The sequence below is a fragment of the Bos indicus genome, chromosome 19, assembly GCF_029378745.1.
Source record: "Bos indicus isolate NIAB-ARS_2022 breed Sahiwal x Tharparkar chromosome 19, NIAB-ARS_B.indTharparkar_mat_pri_1.0, whole genome shotgun sequence".
Classification (NCBI taxonomy): Eukaryota; Metazoa; Chordata; class Mammalia; order Artiodactyla; family Bovidae; genus Bos; species Bos indicus.
The window spans coordinates 26505222-26519585 of NC_091778.1; the positions used below are offsets into that span (position 1 = coordinate 26505222).

Here is a 14364-nt window from a genome sequence, read left to right on the forward strand (position 1 = left end):
TGGAGTAGATGGCGCTGGACTTTCCTTCAGTGGTTAGGTTAAGTTCTACACTGTAAAGCCAAAGGTGTTTTAGGAATGATGATTCTTTGTAAATTCATGGAATTTAAGGTAAAAGATCCTAACTCAAATTGGAAGCTGTCTACTGGACTATTAGGGTCTTTTAGGTATTTGTCATCTCCACTAATACCTTTGTGCTACTACTGCCACTCCTAAAGACTTACTTTATCTACGGTAGCTTAAAAGTACCCTTGTTGTTGTTTAGTTACTAAGTTGTGTCCGGCTCTTTGCGACCCCATGGACTGTAGCCTGCCAGGCTCCTCTGTCCATGGAATTTTCCAGGCAGGAATACTGGAGTGGGTTGCCATTTCCTCCTCCAGTGGATCTTCCCATCCCAGGGATAGAACCCATAACATCCCCTGCATTGCAGGCAGATTCTTTACCGCTAAGCCAATGGAGAAGCCCCAAAATACCCTTATATTAAAGCAAACTTGAGGGTTCATGAGCATTTTAATAGTGCTCTATTGTTTAGATATATACTGATTTCTTTTACATCATCCTTTATTAATTTACTTTTTGTTAACATGAATTCAAAGTAGGCATACAGTTTCTTTTATAGTAGAGCAAATCAGGAAATAGACATAATTTGCCATCAGCAAATCTTAATCTTCAGAAAACAACATCTCCACAAGGTTGGCCTGAAGACACTCAGATTCTACCAGTTTTTGAGGCTGTAAGAGAAGAACAGTCATATCTTAACCCACGGTTACAAAAATGTTATTAGGAAGGGAATGAGTTGTTACGCTTTGAATGACACAAGTCTTGGAACAGAGAAATTAGGCCATACAGAAACTATCAACTAGTTGTAACAAGTTTTATGAAATAGTTAAGATATTTACCTTAAGGTGAATCATTAAAATACTTGGTTCCGTGGACTAAAACAGGAGAGAGCAAGCCCAATTTCACCCCTTCCCCTTAACTCTAATTGAGAATCCCAGGGCCATGACTAGAGGAGGTGCCCTTTCATTTCCTCCAGGATTATGAATTAAGTTGAAAACAACTATTGATGCCACTGTTTTAAGGAATTATATGTGAATCAGCCTTCTTCAGCAGTGGTTACAGAATTTTAAAATAAGAGTGGCTTTTAAAAGGCACGAAAAAACCCCAGTATTTGCATTATTAATATGTTATTGGGATTGGCCATAGGGATGAACGGCCAAGTTGTCTGTTTTGAATGCATTGCAGAGAGCAGTATGATGTTTGGGATGAAATGTCAAAATCTTTTCAAATTTGAATCCAGAACAAGTGAAGAGTGTTGATAGGGTGAATTGTATCTCCAAAACAGTTAAAGAAGGATACTCACTGTTCCATACTTAAGTAGTGTAGGCACTGCAGTTAATTTCAGGTTTTTCCTGAAGTCATTATTTGGATCTTTCCAACTATTTCAAAAAGAGAAAATGATCATGAAAAAGATTTACTTGGTATCTTAAAGTCAGCTGGATATTTGATACATTCCCACTTTTAGCCTTTAGTAATCATTTTTGTTGTAAACATTTAAAAAACCTTGAGGTCTATGACCTATTCTCCTGTGCAAAATTTCATTTAAGTGAATATATACTAAGATATAAAATAAATGTAAAGGCAATTAAGTTCTGAACTAACATCAGGCCAAATTATTGAATTGCCCTTACCTAATACAAATGGCTGAACATTCAAAAATATCTTTTACTTGCTTGACTTATCCATGACTGAACCTTAGAACTCAGAAGCTGAATCACAAAGGCCCTTCTCACCTGTATGCAAAAGTCTAGTGCGTGTCTGAGAAATAGAGTACCCATTGCCACTTACTAAGGTTTTTCTCCTACTTGGCAGTAGATGAACACACATCCTTCACCAACATGCTTCAGCCCCTCTCGTACGACTGGTTCAGCTTTTTAAAAAGTTGATAAAAATGAAAATAATTACACACCAACTCTACAATCAGGCGCTGACAATCGGCGTCCCTCTCCCCTTCAGTCTTGGTAAGTACTTAGACTACCGTGCAGTTAACTGAGGTTAACACAAGTTAGGTGGATTTGAGAAATCAGAACTCCTTTAAGGGTAAGGTCCGACTCTCAGTCCTGATTTGTCCCCAGGCCACAGGTCCGACTCTCAGTCCTGATTTGTCCCCAGGCCACAGCGCCCAGCACAATCAAAGACATAAATCTTTGCTGAATTACGGAGAAGAGACCATCTCACGTGTCTTGCAAGACACTAGTCATACCAGGGAAGTGAAAAGTTCTAAAAGACTAGATTCCAAGATTACCTGGATCGAATGATTAGAAGAGCACTTTTGGTGGGGCAGGAAGGTCTTAATATATTGAGAGTCGGAACAGGGCAGGAAAAGGCAAGAGGAAAGCTCAAATCGCCCTGCGGGAGTCCAGGAGCAAGACTCCCTCCGCTTCCTCTCCACCCGGCTATCTGGCTATAACCTCGGCCTTCCAGCCACTTCCTCTGGGCAGCTAGCTGCCTCCCGAATCCTGGCCTCACCCTGCACGCAGTCGGGGCACCAGCTTTTCCCTTCGGCGTCCTTAGAACCAGAAAAGTAGGCGAAAATGGTCTTGTCACTGTGCTGCTCCACCACCTGCATGAACTCCTCGTAGCCGGACACGCTCACCTCTTCGTAGCTGGCCATCGGGAAAGCGTGCCTCGGAACACAAGGGATGTCTCGGGTTCCGCCACTGCGGGGCGGGGCTCTGTGCGGGGTGGGGCGAAGCAGTTTCTGAATGGGCGGGGGTTGGGGTGGGGCCTGGGGGAGCGCGCCCGGCTCTGCGGTGCTATGGGAGCCTCTGAGGGCCAAAACGCCTCCGCACAATCTGTCTGCTCTGGTTTGTCAGGTCTTTCTGCCCCGGTGGTACCCCGCAACCCCGGCGTCTGCCCCAGTCTGGTCCCGGTACCAGCCCCATATGCAGTGGATGCAAAACCTGCCGCGGCGCGGTCCCTGAGCCCCTTGGTGGCTCCGGAGCTTTAATGGCTCCCAAGTTGCGCTGCGTCTGTTGCCATGGCGACTGGGCCAGCGGCCGGAAGCGGGGCCTAGGCGCGACCCACCCCCTGCCGGCTTCCTGGTAGCCGCGCCGCTCCCCAGGCCAGGTGGGCTCCAGCTAGAGCTGGGGGGATTCTGGGAACCTGCGTTAGGAGTCAGCGATCTGAGGGAGAGGAGACTTTGACCCGGGGCGGATCCTGCCGCTTGTCGGCACTAGTTACCTTTTCTTCTGCCGAGGCGTTAGTTGGGGGCGGGCGTCCGGGACTGGGCGGGAGTAGGGGGCTGGGAGGGAAGAAGGCTTCGAGGGCTAGAGCTGAGTGTGTGAGAACGTGTGTGGAGCCGCCCTCGGAGCTCGTTCTGAGACAGAAAGTGCCCCGGGGCTGCGTTGGGAAGGCGGGAGTCATCCTGGATAGATGAGTGGGGCGGCTGGCCAAGGGGCCTTGCCCGGGCCGAGCGTGCGTGAGCTCCCGGCGGAGAGACCGGGCCTGTGCGTGGGACCCAGCCGGTCCGGACGCGGAGTCCGGCGGCCGTGGGGGAAGAGATGGGGTGCAGGGGTGTTCCGAGGGCGTGGAACTAGGCGCCGGGCGAGGTCTTCCGTGCGGGAGACGCGCTGCGTGAATGCGGACAGGCTGCCGAACCGTCGGCGGCCATGGGGGAGAAGACAAGCAGCGGGAAAAGCCCAGGCCTCGGGGGAAAACGAGGCTGCGGGAACACCTGGCGCTGTAGTCTCGAAGGAGGCTGCACGAGACCGTGGGACCGTGTGGGTAAACGGGGCTGTGGGGGAACCGCAGGTGGTGGGGCCTGTCGGCTCTGTATGGGTGACTGGCACTGGGGAGGAGGAGACGGTTTACAGGAGTCCCCCGGGCTGTGAGAGAAAAGGTCGTCCGGGATCCTTGGGGCATGGGAGCATTCTGGAACTGTGGTTGAAGGTGCAGGCTCTGAGGGCAGCGTCAGGAGGTGGGCAACGAAGCAGAGTCGAGCTCCATCCTGTGCCCGCAGGAGAGGGCCCGATTGAAAGGGGGGTTCCTGGCCGGGCTTCGTGGGTAGAGACCAGCCGTGAAGGTCTCACCGGACCCTGGGTGAAAGGACAGGCGGGGGCAGCCCCCCGGGGCCGGGGACTATCCATCCCTCCGGGCCCAGGGGCAGGCTGTGAGAGGGCCATGGGCTGCTGTGGGCAGGGCCAGGCTGTAAGGATGCCATCTGTGGCTATGCCTGGAACTCTGGAGGCAAGTTCCGGGATTGCCCCACACCTGCCTGGGAGGGGACAAGCTGTGGGGGTCCCTGGGCCCTTGGAGGGGATTGGCTATGGGGTTGCCCCCAGCTCTTCAGTAAAAGGACTGACTGTGGGGGTGCCCGGGGTCACGGGGTGGCCTGAGGCTGTGGAGGTACCCAGAGCTGTGGCGGGAGAGCTCTGCTGGGGGGGGGCTCCAGATCCTTGGGGGAGACAGCGAGCAGCACAGGTGCCTGGGGCTCTGGCACAGGGGGTGATCTGTGGGCATACCACAGGCTTTTGGGGGAGAGGGCAGACCGCAGTTGTGCACAGAACAGCCCAAGGGGACACCCCCTCTGTGGATGCCCCAGCCGTGTGGCGGAGGAGACGAGCTGTGGGGGAGACGGGCACCAGACAGCCTGTAGAGGTGCCTTGTGCGATTGAAGAGGGAGTGAGATGTGGGGGTGACCCGTGCTACAGGGAAAGGGGACAGGCCGGGTGGGCAGAGACAGGCTCTGGGGGCAACTCAGGGTCCTGGGAAGCTGCCCAGACTGCAGGCTGGGCAATGTGTGGTCCCGAGGAGCAGGAGGCAGGCCCTGGCAGTGTTCCAGGCCACTGGGGTATAGGACAGGCTACAGGGGTACCTTGGGCTCCCGGGACAGAGACAGGGTGTGGGTGTGTCCTGGGCCTGTGGGGAACACAGCAGCCATTGGGGGTGTCCCAGGCGGTGGGATTATCGGGGACCAGAGGAGTGCAGACCAGTTGCTGCTGCGTCCCGGGCCTGTGGGCTAGACAGCAGGCTCTGGGGGTGCCTCTGGCTGAGGCAGTGCCGGCCGTGGTCAGAGAGGAGACCTATGGTGGGAACGTCTTGGGTCTCCTGGAAAGGAGGCAGGCCCTAGGGGAGCAGGAGGCTGTAGTGCCCGCCGCTGTAGGGGGTCCTGGGTCTGTGTGTCAGGAGACTGGCTGTGGGGACTCTTCCTGTCTCTGCCTAAGGAGACAGGCTGTAGGGCTGTCTGAGCTCGTGAGGGTGCCAGAGACAGCTGGGGTGTCCAGCTACAGGTGTGCCCTAGCTCCATGTGAGCTAAGTTCTGGGAGTGAAGCTGCCAGGGTGCCCGCCGCTGTGTGGGTGTCTGACTCTGTGGGTCAGGAAGACAGCTTCAGGGAGGACTGGAACCTGCGGGCAGGGGTTCATCCTGCCAGGAGACCCACGGCTTCAGGGGTACCCATGGCTCCCCAGGAGCTGTGGTTGGCGGGGGAGGATGCTGGCTTGTGGGGAAGGAGACAGAGTGCCAGGGTGCCCGTGGCTGCTGAGGTGCCCCGGGCTCCTGGGGTGTGTGGTTCCCTGGGGGTGGAGACTGGCTCTGGAGATTTCTCGCACTTGCCGGGGAGGAGACAGACAGCAGGAGTTTCTCTGACTGCAGGGGTGTTTGCAGATGCTGGAGTGCCCGTGGCTCTCAGGGCGCCTCGGCCTGTGCAGGAGTTGGCTGGTTCTGGAGGCGTCTCAGGCTTGTGCAGGGAGAGAGAGACAGTGTGGGGACCTATGGATGCCGTGGATCCCACCAGAATGGGGATGCCCACCACTGCCAGAGTGCCTGGGCCCATGAGTGAAGAGATGGGGCCTAGGGGCATTTCAGGCTTGGTGAGAGGGAGACAGTCTGGGGGAGCATGTGTGGCCATGGGGCTGCACACAGCCATGGGGATGCCAGGGCCTGTGGGGGAGGAGATGCTCTCTGGGCATTTCTCGAGCTTATCAGGAAGCAGACAGACTGCTGAGGTGCCGATGGCGGCTGCCAGCATTTCCCTGACGGTGGGGGTGCCCACAGCTGCCGGGGCCCCTGGACCGCTGGTGGGCGATGTTATTTCTGGGGATAGCTCAGGTGAATGGGGAAGGAGACCCGTGACTGAGGTGCCCGTGGCTGCCAGGGCTGTAGGACTTGTGGACGGGGAGACTGGCTCTGAAGGCGTTGCAGACCCATGGAGGAGACCTGACGGAGCCATCCCTGAGGCTGCGAGAGTGCCTCTGTCTTTGGGGGTGCTTGCAGCTGTAGGAGTTCCCATGGCAGGGCCCAGGCCTGCGGTGGTGTGGGTGACTGGGCCTGCAGGAGAAGAACCCAGGGCAGCTGTCTCAGACCTCACAGGGGTGAGGAGACAGTTCACAGAGGGCCCCAGGGCTCCCCGCACAGGGGAGATCGGAGGTAGAAATGTCCTGGCGCTGGCTGGGAGGAGCCAGCCAGTGGGGGTGTCTTACACCTGTGGGCATGGGACCAGGTTATGGAGGTGCCTGAGGTCAGCGGGGGAAGAACTGGACTATGAGAATGTGCCAGGAGTGTCCAGAACAGGTGTGACTGTGGGGGAGAATGGAGCTGAGGAGGTGCCCCCAGTTTCACGGGAGGAGACAGGCAGCGGCCTCATCAGAGATCACGCACGGCAGGGTGGGAGGAGACAGGCTGGAGGAGAGTCTGCTGTCAGGGCAGGGGGGAACAATTTGGGAGACAGTTTTGAAGGGGAGGACAGATTGAGGGGGGTGTTCCACTAGTAAGGATGGCGTTGGGGGATCCTGGGGCTCTTGGGGAGGGAACAGGTTGGGGAGAGGTTTGTCCTGTGGTGTAGGGATGTCTTGGGATGGAGGAGAGAGGCTTTGTGGAGACACCTCAACACATACGGGATGGCAAATCGGGAGGTTCCCTGGTGCAGTGGGAAAGGGACAGGTTGCAAGGAGAGGGATGTCCTCTCCTTTGTATGGAAACTTTGTATGGGGGAAAGGTTTGGGGTCGGTGTCCCTGGACTTTGTGTGTGCATGTGTTTGTGTGTGTGTGTAGCATCACTCGAGGTATTCTGGAACTGTGGGATCACCTAGTTTTTTCCTGTTGGAGAATGGACCCATAGGCCTTCGGCATCCAGCCAGGGAGTACTGACATCGTAAAAGTCCCAGCTGCGAGAGCCCGACTCTGCAGGCTCCTTCCTCCTGCGGCTCCAGCCCCTGAACTCTGTTGACATCAGGCCAATTGCGATGGCCTCACTCGCGTTCCTCTTCCCGTCTTCGCTTTTGATTGTATCTCTACAGCCTTAGAAACAAGGAATCTTTATATTCCTACCCGTGTATCAGTCTTTAAGCAAATCCAGTCTACAATCCTTGGCTTTATTCAAAAGTTTGGGAAATCCTGAGTTTTCCAGTTGAGTTCCTATTGAATTCTTTAAGAGGACAAGCTCTCCTCATACCTTTAATGCCGGTCAACTTATGGAAAATCTGCTTAATTCGACAAATGTTGAGTTGAATTGTCTACCGTGCTCAAAACACTGTGTTGGGGGAAATCTCAGAGAAGCACACGACAAGGTCCTTCCCCTCAAGGAACCTTGTCTAGCTGGGAAGCTGAGACAGATACCTGTGAAATAGGTAAATAACAACGCAAGCAAGTGGGTGAGTACAGGGGGCGTGGTGTCTATAAGGAGGCATTCAGAACAGGGAGAGGCCCTCCCTTGTGGTTTACAAAACACTTTCCTATCTTTGGACAGCTGTAGGGTGGGGGAGAGTTAGGGTGAACCTGAAGAGGTACAGAGGTCATTCCGCTAGTTCCTGGCCATTTCTGGCATCCGTCTAGGTATTCTGATGCCACTGGTTTATTTAGAGTCACTCAGAGTTAGATCCTTTTGAGCTACCTAGAAGAGTGAAGTGTACTGCCTTTTGGTTGGTAATTAGAATTTATTAACATAGGCTGTATATCCATAAAACTCCTGCTGGAAAGTGCATGTTTACCATAGAAGAGCTCCGTTTTTGGAATAACATCTTATTGGCGACCCTTGAGCTGTGAACTTTGGAATGAAAAGGACTCAGGAAGTAGTCATCAGGCTAGTTGTTGTTTAGTTGCTCAGTCCTGTCTGGGACTCTCTGCGACCGTATGGATTGTAGCTTGCCAGGTCCCTCTGTTCGTGGGATTTCCCAGGCAAGAATACCAGAGTAGGTCGCTATTTCCTTCTCCATCGGATCTTCTTGACTCAGGAATTGAAGTATAATTCCTGCGTCTTCTGCATTGGCAGGCAGATGCTTTACCACTGAGGCACGAGGAAAGCCCATGTCATTAGGCTAGTGTGTCCCCTATTCTCGTGGAAAGTAGACTTTCAACAGTGCAGTTGCTTTAGTATATGAAAGAAACGGTCAGCAGAAGCATTCGCTCTAGTGTGAGGTTGCTATGGACTACTAGAAGACTCGTACGTGAGCAGAGCATTGTGTTTTACTTATTCTTTCACTTTGTTGGAAAAGGTTGGTCTAAAAGTGCTTTCTTTTATGTCAGGCAATGATTTTAGGAGAAAACTGTTGGCCAATGACTGAGCTTTCACTCTCCGTCTACACTGTCTGACACCATGGGACCAGGCCGACCAGCCTCAACCTGCGTTCATCTAGCATCTGGTGTCCAACTCGATGGGAGGAGTGACCCCAGGAAACTTCACACCCAGGTAGTTTTGTTTTGTTTTTCTCTTCCGATTTTTGTTACGAAGCTTTTCAGACAAAGAGAAAAGGACAGTGAACACATTTTAAATCACCGTTTAGATTTAAGCATTATCACACCTAAGAAAATGGAAAAAAGTAACTCCCTCATATTCTCTAATAATGTCTTCTTTCAGCCTCACCCACTTGTCCTCTAAATGTCTTTTTGTATTAATGAAAATCCTCACACATACAGCAAGCTGCATTTTACAGTGAATATATCTGTCCTTCAGTCCATGCCTCTAGAATCCGTTCATCAGTCCATCTTACTTTAGGATGCATATCAAACTAAATTGCAGATGTGAGTACCCTAAGTACTTGTGCATGCATATCATAGACTAGAATTCTTTCTTTGTATACTGTTTTCTTTTATTTTGATGTATATTTTACATCTTAAGCAACTACATTGAAATGTATACATTTTGTCATATTTGCTAAGTTTTGATCAGTGTGTACACACATGTTTAAGTCATATCTCAGATACTGATCATTTCCATTACCCCAGAACGTTCTCTTGTGCCCCTTCCTAGTCAGTCGTGCTGCCCACCCTTAACAGGCAACCGCTATTCTGATTTTTTTTCACCGGGATTAGTTTCTGTGTTCTAGAACTTCATGTACACAGAATCATATACTACGTACTCTTTGGCGTGAGGCTTCTTTCACTGGGTATAATGTTTCTGAGATTGATCCACCTTGTTGGGTGTATCAGTAGTTACTTTTTTAATACTGAGTCCTGTTCCATACCACTGTTTATTCATTCCCTAATTGATGGACACCTGGGCTATTTCTAGTTTAAGCCATTGTGAGTGAAGCTGCTACATTCTTATACAAATCTTTTTGCAGACATGTTTTCATTTCTCTTGGGTAAATACCTGGGAGTAAAATTACTGGCTCATAGAGTAGGTGTATATTTCGTTTTTTAACAAACCAACAGACTTTCCCAAAGCAGTCTGTATCATTTTATGTTCCTACCAGTAATGAATGAGAGCTCCAGCTGTGCCACATCTTGGCCAGCATTTGGTATGTTTTTTAATTGTAACTGTTTTGGTGGGTGTGTAGTAATATGTCAGATAAAATTTTGACTTAATTTCAGACTGACAGAAAAGTTGCAAGAATGGCACACAGTGTTCCTGGATACTCTTCTCCTGGATTTCCCAGATGTTAACTTTTTATTACATGTCCCCTCTCCCTTGCTCCCTCTCTTCTTCCTTTTTCTTTTCTTTTCTTTCTGTCTCGCTTCACACACACACACACACATACACACACACACACACACATGGAATTGTTTTCTGAACTGATTAAGTTAAGGACATGATACCCTTTTGCCTCTAAGTACTTGAGCTTGTATAATCATGGTATAGTGACCAAAATCAGGAAGTTAGCATTAAAATGATGCTATCGGGTCATCTACAGACCTCACTGAGATTTTTTTAGTTGTTTCAATAATGTCCTTAATGGTGAAAGAAAATCCAAAATCATGACTTTTGTTACGTTTCTTTAGTTTCCTTTAATCTGAATGATTTCTGAGTCTGTATTTCATGACATTGACATTTTTGAAAAGTGCAGACCTGTTACTTGAGGATTTCCCCTCAATTGGGGTTTGTCTGAAATTTTCTCACAGTTACATTCAGGTTGTGCCCCTGCGGTGGGAAGACCTCTGAAGTGATGCTGAGTTCTTCTCAGTGCATCACCTCAAGAGGTACATAGGTCGATTCATTCCCGTTACTGACCATGTTCACTTTTATTGTTTAATTAAGGTGGTGTCTGCCAAGTTTTCCATTGTAAAGTTATTCTCTTACCTTTTGTAATTGGAAGTTTCTGTCTTTGAGACCATGTTAATATCCTTTTACTTCCGAGACTTCATTTGCTTTTAGCACTCATTGATGACTTTGGCCTGAACCAGGTTTTTATTATGACAGTTGACAAGTGGTGATTTACTTATATCAGAGGATACTTTTAGCATTTTACTTAATTAAATATGATATTCAAACGGTCTCTTATTTGGTCAGTGAAATGAGAGTCACTTCAAGTTGATTCCAGTGTCCTTTTCACGTTGCCATCAATCTTTGACCACTTTTTGGTATAAAAAGATATGCCATGCTCAGAGTATTTTGCCCCTTCCCAGCCATTCTTGAAAGGAGCCTTCATCCCTTTGGTGGTGAATGGATTTTAGAAGTCAGTGTCTAGGTACTGGATATGCTTGTTAGTTCTTGGATGTCAGTGTTTTGTCCTATGCTGTCCCCTAGGACTGAGATGGGGAATAGCTGTGTACACTCGTGTGCCTGAACACAATTCATATGCAGCTCTGCACTTACATCTGCATCCCTCCTCCTTCCTTCTCCTCTCCTCTCTCTTATTCCCTTCTTTCCCTCCTTTCTCTGTGTCTCTCTGCCTGTCTGCCTGCCTATCGTCTATATTAAAACCCTCTGAATGCACATAGGTGTCTCCAGTCCAGTCCAACACTTCGCATCTGTAACTCCCATATTCAAGTAAAACCAGTTTCCAGTTACCCACAGTGTGTGTACTCATTTGCTTAATCCTAGAATGTACAAAACTGTTTGAAAATGCGACCCACGCCTCTGCAAAGAAAAAGAACACTACAGGTTAGAGCTCAGTGTTTGTTCAGAGGACTTGTCTTTAGCCTGAGGGCAGATAGTCCACATGTTATGTTCAGAAGTTGATTGGGTTGATTTTTTTTTTTTAGCCCTCACTTTTTAGTCTGGTTGTGTTAGTCTTTTGAACTTCAATTTGCTTCATTGGTTTCTGTTAGTATTAATTTGTAGTGTTTTCCTTCATCCTTCTGAATTTTGTTTATTATCTCTTTCCCTTTCTCCCCTCTCTCTTCCTTCCTTTCTCTCCAGTGTATGTGAAACATTAACGTGATTCCAAACAGATCTATGCAAAAAAGAACAGTGAAATATTACCACCCCCACCCCCAACCATTCCCTCTGTCCTTTCCACCCGATTCCTCCCCATACCCTGTAGATACTTTATCTTATTTGATTTTTCTTCCCTGTGTTTGTTTTTGCACAAATGATCAGCTGCATGTGTACTTTCTCATGAACTATCTCTCCCCTCTTTTGAAGGGTGGAATAGCCTGCCAATGCAAGAGGCACAGGAGGCGTGAGTTCAATCCCTGGGTCAGGAAGATCCCCTGGAGAAGGAAACTGCAACCCACTCCTGTGTTCTTACCTGGAGAATCCCATGGACAGAGGAGCCTGGTGCGCTGGCGTTGCAAACAGTTGGACACGACTGAGCATGCATGCACGCACATATTACAGATACTCTTTTTTGCACTGACCAGCATACCTGAGGAAATGGCAACCCACTCCAGTGTTCTTACCTGGAGAATCCCAGGGATGGGGGAGCCTGGTGGGCTGCCTCTATGGGGTCGCACAGAGTCGGACATGACTGAAGCGACTTAGCAGCAGCAGCAGCAGCAGCATACCTGAGAAATCCCTACACATGGGTTCTTGTACATCTTTCTCATTCTTCTTTACATCTTCATGGTACTTCTCTGCGTGGGTGTACCATAGACTGAGACATGCTTTTACATGGGCATTTAGATCAACTTCAGTGCTTTGCAGTTGCAAACAACACATGTATACCCTGTGCGCATGTATTGTTGTGGGTATATCTTCAGAATATATTTCTGGAAGTGAGACTGCTAGGTCAGAAGGCAAATGCATATATGGTTTTGTTCATTGTTGCCAGAGCCCCGTGCCCGGGACCTGTGCTCCCACCAGGACCCCCTGAGCAGGCCTGTCTTCCCACAGCCCTGCCAGCTCTTGTGGTGGTGTGTCTCTTGAGTTTGCTGCTCTGTTCTGTCTCAGTGTATTTTCACTTAGTATTTTTATGAGCCTGACCAACATTTCATGCATTTAAGGGTCATATTTCTATCTGTTTTTGTTGTTGTTAATTGTTCATGTGTTTTTACCATTTTCTACTGAGTTTTGATCTTTTTTTCACCTCAGTTTTTAAGATTTCTTTATATATGGGAGCCCTTTGTATTTGCAGATATTTTTCCAGTTCTTTCCAGATGGTGTTCTTTTTTAACCATAAAAAACAAGTTGTTTTTAAAATTTTTACTTGAAGTAATAAAATTTATCACTCTTATTACATGTGGATTTTGAGTTATAGTTGGAAAGCCTTTCTCTACACCCAGGTTAAATAGGAATTCACTCTTTGTTTATTTACTTTAGTACGTATATCAAATCTCCTAGGTATTTTAGGTCATTTTTTACTCTGGGGGGAAGGATTTCTCTAATAAGGCCACAAGTTCCAAGTACTGTTCCTCATTCTTTGCACTTTCCAGATGGTAACTTTTTTTTTTCTCTCTCATAATCTCTACTTCTTTTCCCTAAAATTCTTTCCTTCAGTTTTCTCGCACTGGGTTTATTTTAAACTGACTCTTCATGTACATGATTATATAAACACACATTATTATGTGCACTGTGAGAGTTGGGGAGGCTGTCTCCACGAACAAGACATCTTCGTACAGGCCTTGCCAAGCTTGCTGGCAGAATCTTCCAAGGCTGATGACCTGCCACAGACATGGACACGTCCAAAGCCACAGAACAATTTGCTCCCTTTGACATAGTAATCCCAGAACAGATAATTTATCCTCAGGAAATAATTTGCAAAGAGAAAAAAACTAAATGCATGGGAATATTAATTGAACTAATATTTCTATTATTGGAAAACCTGGAATAATCTCAGTCTTTAATAATAAGATTATAGTTAGGATAAGCATGAAAAGGCCATTCATTGGATTTTGGAAAATGCAACTATGAAAAATAATAAAATTTGTGGGAAGATGGAAGCACGCCTATGTTTATTAAGTGAAAAACAAAACCTGTGTCTATGATGAGGATGATGTTCAGTTGCTAAGCTGTGTCTGACTCTTTTGCAACCCCATGGACTATAGCCTGCCAAGCTCCTCTGCATGGATTTCCCAGGCAAGAATAGTGGAGTAGGTTGCCTTTTCCTTCTCCAGGGGATCTTCCTGACCCAAGGACTGAACCTGCATCTCCTGCAGTGGCAGGTGGATTCTTTACCTCTGAGCCTCCAGGGAAGCCCCATCTATCATGATAATAACCTACAAAAACTTCAACCTGCATGGAAAGGTGTAAGTGGACTATTTAGAGCAAGATGCATTTAGGCGCAGGATAAAAGATGTGGTCCAACCACCAGGTAGAAAGTCTCAGGAAAACCTGAAGAAGTATTGTCACTGGCTTAGATTCTGGGTGGTACGTCTGTGGAACAATTTTCAGGAACACTTGTGATGAACTGTGTTGGTCACTTACTGCAACCTGACATTTTGACACAGGGCAGAAGTCCACCACTGGGCAGTTGAAGAACTTACTGGTTTTGCTTGAAGCTTTCTGGGTTGACTTTGTGAGGAGGATCATAGTATGCTGCTAGTAACCAGAAGGATAATACAAGGGACTCAGTGATTTCTAAGAGCTTCCCAGGTGGCACCAGTGGTAAAGAACCCGCCTGCCAATGCAGGAGACAGAAGAGATATGGGTTCGATCCCTGGCGTTGGGATCTTTGATTTTTCTTCCCTGTGTTTGTTTTTGCACAGATGATCAGGTGCATTTGTACTTTCTCATGAACTTTGTCCTCTTTTGAAGGGTGGTGTAGGTGCAG

At 48.4% G+C, this 14364-nt stretch overlaps 3 protein-coding genes across 8 annotated transcripts in view; 2 read left to right on the forward strand and 1 right to left on the reverse strand.

Annotated features, from left to right (window-relative positions):
- Positions 1–540: 540 nt before the first annotated feature.
- Positions 541–2738, reverse strand: TXNDC17 (thioredoxin domain containing 17). Its single transcript, XM_019981238.2, has 4 exons — positions 2527–2738; positions 1846–1927; positions 1361–1436; positions 541–728 (listed from the first exon to the last, which is right to left on the reverse strand). The coding sequence occupies exons 1-4, from the start codon at positions 2669–2671 to the stop codon at positions 660–662; spliced, it is 372 nt and encodes a 123-aa protein (XP_019836797.1). The 5' UTR covers positions 2672–2738; the 3' UTR covers positions 541–659.
- Positions 2739–2835: 97 nt separating this feature from the next.
- The window catches only part of KIAA0753 (KIAA0753 ortholog), a 58150-nt gene continuing 46621 nt past the window's right edge, over positions 2836–14364 (forward strand). For 2 of the 6 annotated variants that reach the window (XM_070772875.1, XM_070772881.1), the window contains exons 1-3: positions 7486–7623; positions 8519–8681; positions 11799–11933. In XM_070772875.1, the coding sequence (XP_070628976.1) occupies positions 8589–8681; positions 11799–11933 (228 nt within the window). In that variant the 5' untranslated portion in view covers positions 7486–7623; positions 8519–8588. Of the gene's footprint in view, positions 3127–3643; positions 3780–7485; positions 7624–8518; positions 8682–11798; positions 11934–11956; positions 13841–14364 lie in introns of those variants that run through there. The other 4 variants (XM_070772876.1, XM_070772877.1, XM_019981231.2 and 1 more) reach the window with 4 other exon arrangements.
- LOC139177526 (collagen alpha-2(I) chain) lies at positions 3293–6765 on the forward strand. Its single transcript, XM_070772884.1, has one exon. The coding sequence runs from the start codon at positions 3433–3435 to the stop codon at positions 6763–6765; it is 3333 nt and encodes a 1110-aa protein (XP_070628985.1). The 5' UTR covers positions 3293–3432.